At 38.5% G+C, this 6114-nt stretch overlaps 1 protein-coding gene across 1 annotated transcript; it reads left to right on the plus strand.

Annotated features, from left to right (window-relative positions):
• The first annotated feature begins 4125 nt into the window (after positions 1-4125).
• On the plus strand, positions 4126-5175 carry LOC129872560 (uncharacterized mitochondrial protein AtMg00810-like). Its single transcript, XM_055947519.1, has 2 exons — positions 4126-4212; positions 4570-5175. The coding sequence occupies exons 1-2, from the start codon at positions 4126-4128 to the stop codon at positions 5173-5175; spliced, it is 693 nt and encodes a 230-aa protein (XP_055803494.1).
• Positions 5176-6114: the final 939 nt, after the last annotated feature.

Raw genomic sequence — 6114 nt, forward strand, 5'->3', positions numbered from 1 at the left:
AGGAGGAGTTTGAAGGCAGCAACAGAGTTAAGTCCGTTAAGGTCTTAGCTTTGAAGAGGGAGTTTGAGCTCTTGAAGATGAAGGATTCGGATAGTGTGAAAGAGTACTCTTTCAAACTGATGGATATTGTGAACCAAATAAGGATACTTGGTGAAAACTTTCCAGACCAGAAGGTTGTAGAGAAGATCATGATTAGCCTTCCGGACAAGTTTGAATCAAAAATCTCAGCTATTGAAGAGTCTTATGACTTGACTACTCTTTCAATAGCTGAGTTGATCTCTAAATTGCAAATCCAAGAGCAACGGGTAACCATGAGAAGCGAAGGGACAGTCGAAGATGCCTTTCAAGTAAGGCATAAATTCAGGCAACAAAAGGAAGAAAAAAAGTCTCTTTAGACCACTCTGGAGAGGTGAAATCTGGTGGATACCAAGGTGAATTGTCGAGGAGAGGTAAATTTCCACCTTGTGGTATTTGTAAGAAGACAAACCACTTGGAGAAGAATTGTTGGCAGAAGTCCAAGAGGTCCCTTATTCAATGCAGATATTGCAAGAAATATGGGCACATTGAGAAGTATTGCAGGCAAAAGCAAACTCAAAGTGGTCAGTCTTCCCAACGAGTAAATTTTGCGGAAGATCACCAAGTTGAAAAAACAGAGGAGGAGGTATTCATGGCTTCGCACACATCACATGTTGATCGATGCAATTGGTATATCGATAGTACGTGCACAAGGCACATGGCAATTGATGAAAATCTGTTTGTTAGCTTGGACAGGTCTGATAGGACCAAAGTGAAGCTTGGAAATGGTGCACTAGTGCAAGCTCAAGGTAGAGGGTCCGTAAAATTTCCTGCGGATGAAGGTATGAAAATCATAAATGATGTTCTTTATGTGCCAAGCTTAACTCAAAACTTGTTGAGTGTTGCTCAGTTACTTCATAATAATTACTCACTTACTTTTAAGGATAAATAATGTGTCATTTATGATCCTAAAGGTTGTGAAGTAGCTAAAATTAGCATGATTGGCAATTCCTTTCCAATTTCATGCTATTCTGCTGAAAGTTGCTCTTTCAATGTTGAAATGAGTGATACTTGGCTTTGGCACAAAAGATTCGGTCATTACAACCTTAGTTCATTGGTGTATATGCAATCCAAGGGTATGGTGCTTGATGTACCCAAAATTGACATGTGCCGAGATGTTTGTGAGTCATGTCAACTTGGTAAATTGCATAGACGATCTTTTCCTAAAGGAAGTCTTTGGAGGGCGAAGGAAAAGCTAGAGTTGGTTCATACAGATATATGTGGACCAATGAGGACGTCTTCTTTGAGTAGGAATAAATATTTTATTCTCTTTATAGATGACCTTACTCGAATGACATGGGTCTTTTTTCTAAGTAGCAAAGTTCAGGTGTTCTCTATTTTCAAAGAATTCAAGGCTATGGTAGAAATGGAGAGTGGCTGCCGGTTGAAGTATATCAGGTCAGATAATGGAACTGAATATACTTCACATCAATTCAGCAAGTATTGTAAAGACTTAGGTATTCAACAACAATTCACTGTAAGCTACACTCCAGAACAGAACGGGGTTTCTGAGAGGAAAAACAGAACAGTGATGGAGATGGAAAGATGCATGCTGGCAGAAAAGAAGATGCCTAAATATTTTTGGGCTGAGGCAGTCAATACTGCAGTCTATTTGCTGAACAGGTTACCAACTAGAGCACTCTAAGACATGACACCATTTGAAGCATGGAGGGGTATAAAGCCATCTGCTAGACACTTAAAAGTCTTTGGTTCAGTCTGCTATGCACATGTTCCAGATGCTAAAAGAGGCAAATTGGATAACAAGGCAGAACTCTGTATTTTGTTGGGCTATAGCACAGTTTCAAAAGGGTACAAAGTGTATAATGTTCGTACGAAGAAGGTGCTTATCAGTAGAGATCTTGCGGTGGACGAGTCTAGCCACTATGATTGGGATCGAGATATTGTTGTGAAGAACCAAGATGGGAGCACCTCAGTTGCAGCTCAAAGTCCGAGGACGAGTGATATTTCTTCCAGTCCTATTACTGGAGCAGGACACCTTTCAAATGTTGAATTGACAACTGATTCTCCAGTTTTGAAGACCAGGTCACTAGCTGAAGTTTATGAGCAATGCAATTTTGCTCTTGTGGAACCATCTTCCTTTGAAGAAGCAGCAAGTCATGAAGCTTGGATTTCCGCAATGGAGGAGGAGCTTGCCATGATTAATAAAAATGATACGTGGGAGCTGGTTGATAGGCCCGAACAAAAGAACATTATTGGTGTTAAATGGGTCTATAGAACGAAGTTCAATCCAGATGGATCCATCTTCAAACATAAATCCAGGCTCGTAGTTAAAGTCTATTCCCAGCAGCCTGGAGTGGACTTTGGAGATACGTTTGCACCTATTGCGAGGCATGAGACAGTAAGATTTCTAATTGCTCTTGCAGCACAGTACAAATGGAAAATCTATCATTTAGATGTCAAATCTGCATTTCTAAATGGATTTCTTGAAGAAGATATTTATGTTGAACAACCTGAAGGTTTTATAGTTGCTGGTGAAGAAGACAAGGTGTATAAGCTTAAAAAGGCTCTCTACGGTCTTAAACAAGCTCCGAGAGCTTGGTACAGTAGGCTGGATACTCATTTGTTGTCTCAAGGCTTCAACCGAAGCCTAAATGAGCCTACTTTATACTTTAAAAGGCAAGCTGATGGAAAGCTAATTGTGATATCCGTTTATGTTGATGATTTGATGATCACAGGTGAAGATTCTCTTGCGGTTCAAGAAGTTAAAAATGCGATGCTAAAAGTTTTTGAAATGTCTGATCTATGGGAGATGAAGTTCTTCCTGGGAATAGAAATTTCTCAATCTTCTGAAGGAATTTTCTTGTTCCAAAAGAGGTATGCCCTGAATCTCTTAAAAAGGTTCAAGCTTGATAAGTGCAAACCTGTTGCAACTCCACTTGTTGTGAATGAAAAGTTAATGAAGGATGATGGAGAAGAACGGGCAGATTCAAAACTTTATAGGAGCCTTATTGGAAGCGTGTTATATCTGACTGCTACCAGGCCAGATGTGATGTTTGCAGCTAGTCTACTGTCCCGATATATGCAATGTCCCAGCACCAAGCATCTTGGAGCTGCTAAAAGGGTGTTGAGGTATATTAGAGGGACAACTGATTATGGCATTTGGTATAGAAGTGTGGAGAATGGATCTCTTATTGGCTATTCAGATAGCGATTGGGGTGGATGTGTGGATGATTACAAAAGCACGTCTGGTTACTCTTTTTTATTTGGTTCAGGCATTTTTTTCTTGGAGCACAAAAAAGCAAGATATCGTAGCTCAATCTTTAGCAGAAGCCGAGTATGTGGCAGCTGCATATGCTACAAATCAAGGAATTTGGTTGAGAAAAATCTTGTTTGAATTAGATCTTTTGACAAAAGAACCAACAGTGATCTATGTAGACAATAAATCAGCCATTGCTATGGCTAAAAATCCAGTGCAACATGGAAGGACGAAGCATATCAACATCAGATTCCATGCTTTGCGAGATGCCGAGAAGAATGGGGAAGTTAAGCTGGTGCATTGCAGAAGTGAAGAACAACAAGCTGATATTCTAACCAAAGCTCTTCCCACCAATAAGTTTGAGTTTCAAAGGTCGTTGCAGGGCGTTTCAATGAAAAATCTTAAAGAGGAGTGTTAGGAAATTAAGATTTATCTAAGAAACTCCTACTTAGTAGATATTTTTATGTAGTAACCAAGTCTTTTATTTAAAACTTAGTGGTGGTTAGTTGGCCACAATAAGTGGTGGTTAGTTGGCCACAAAGAGTGGTGGTTAGTTGGCCACAAAGAGTGGTGGATAGTTGGCCACATATGTATTGTGTGAGTTTTTTTTCCTGCTTGTTTTGTGGTTTGTAGTCCTCATACACACACTATATATATGTGTGTGTAGCCTATGCAATTATCAATCTAAGAAATAAGAAGAATACTTAAAATATTTCAGCTTTCTCTTCTTCTTCCCTGCAGTTTTGTAGCAATTTACAACTACATTTTAATTGCTTCAACTTTTTGTTTTCTAATCTTTTTTCCCCTTCTTGTAACACTCTCCTATTGTAAAGATGGGAACTGTTAGGGCTGTTATAGCCTTAGCTGCAACACATCATTGGGAAATCCATCGGATGGATGTTTCAATACTTTTCTTCAAGGTGATCTGAATGGAGAAGTGTACATGGAGTTACCTCTGGGTTTTGTCCATAAAAGTGAATAGGGGACAGTGTATAGGCTTACTAAACCACTTTATGGACTTAAACAAGCCAGTAGATGGTGGAACATTAAGTTAACTACAGCTCTGATTGAATCTGGATTTCAACAGAGCCATTATGACTACTCTTTGTTCACTAAAACATCAAGGAGACAGGATGGTGATGGTTCTAGTTTATGTGGATGATTTGCTGATTACAGGATAAATGTACATGAACAGCCATTTGATCTCCATCAAAATCGGCATTGAATCCCTTGCAAACTAATGGATGTAAGACTCTTTGCTTGCTTCTTTCGGCCAGCTCAGCAAATGTGATCATAAGATGATCCTGCATACAAAGGAAATCCTCCAGAACAAGTTCAAGATCAAAGATTTAGGAGACTTGAGATATTTTCTAGGGATTGAGTTTGCCAGAAATAACAATGGAATTTTGATGCATCAGAGGAAGTATTGTCTTGAACTGATTTCAGATATGGGATTATCTAGCTCAAAACCTGTTGGAGCTCCTATTGAATTAAATCAGAAACTCACAACTGTAGAGTTTCACTTACACTTTCCACCTACTGATGAAAAGGACAAGTTGCTGGATGATCCTAGTAAGTATCAAAGGCTAGTAGGAAGATTACTTTACTTAACAATCACAAGGCCAGATATTGCATTTGCAGTTCAATTATTAAGCCAGTTTATGCACAGTCCAAAGACTTCTCATATGGATGCAGCAATGAGGGTGGTTAGATATGTTAAACAATCAGCAGGACTTGAGACACTTATGGCAGCTGATAGTGTAAATAAGTTGACTGCATATTATGATGCAGATTGGGCATCATGTCCAAATAATAGAAATTCAATAACTGGTTACATGGTTACATATGGGAACTCACTGATCTCATGGAAGTCTAAGAAATAGGATACTATATCAAGGAGTTCCGCTGAGGCAGAGTACAGAAGCTTGGCCTCAACAGTTGCAGAAATAGTATGGTTGGTTGGCTTGTTTAAGGAACCACGGGTGCAGGTAAAGTTGCCGGTAACCATACACAGTGACAGCAAATCTGCAATTCAGATTTCAGCCAATCCAATATTTCATGAGAGAACTAAGCACATAGACATTGATTATCAATTTATCAGGGAAAAGGTTCAATTAGAATTGGTTTAGCCTGTGTATTTGAATAAAACAGAACAACCTGCTGACTTGTTTACAAAGGGGCTTACTAGTGTAAAACATGGCTATCAACTGACCAAGCTAGGAATGAAAAATATTTTTCATACGTCTAGCTTGAGGGAGGATGTTGAGAAAGTTAGTTAGTTAGTGGACTGTTAATGAGACAGCTGGATCAGTTAGTTAGTTAATCTGTTAAGTTAGCATAGTAAGTTTGTTAAGGGTTGTTGGAAAGTTTGTTATACAGCTCACTTATAAATAGAGGTGTTAGTCATGAAGGAAGATAGATATATAGAAATTGATTCTCTCTTCTCATTGTAATTGGAATTTGAGATTCTGCAGTAATGAAAGTAGCTTCTCATCTATTCTTCTTTGCTTAGCTAGTTAGTTTTTGCTTCATTTCACTGAAATTCACAATCAATACTATTCAAAAATATATTTATTTACCCTTTTCTATACCCAACCTCAAATATTATGTAGTGAGTGAGAGTCACTCGCCCCACAGTGATGCCACATATTAAATGGCATATCCATACCCATTTAAATATTCCCCATTGCTACAGATTCAGTTCCCTATAAACCCAAATTCAATTTAAGAAATGAGCTATTAGATTTTCATTTCTTTTTCATCTACCACACGGCATATATCATCAAAATGTCAAAATTATTGGGTTATCGGTTTGGTATTAA

This window comes from Solanum dulcamara, chromosome 11, assembly GCF_947179165.1.
Source record: "Solanum dulcamara chromosome 11, daSolDulc1.2, whole genome shotgun sequence".
NCBI lineage: Eukaryota > Viridiplantae > Streptophyta > Magnoliopsida > Solanales > Solanaceae > Solanum > Solanum dulcamara.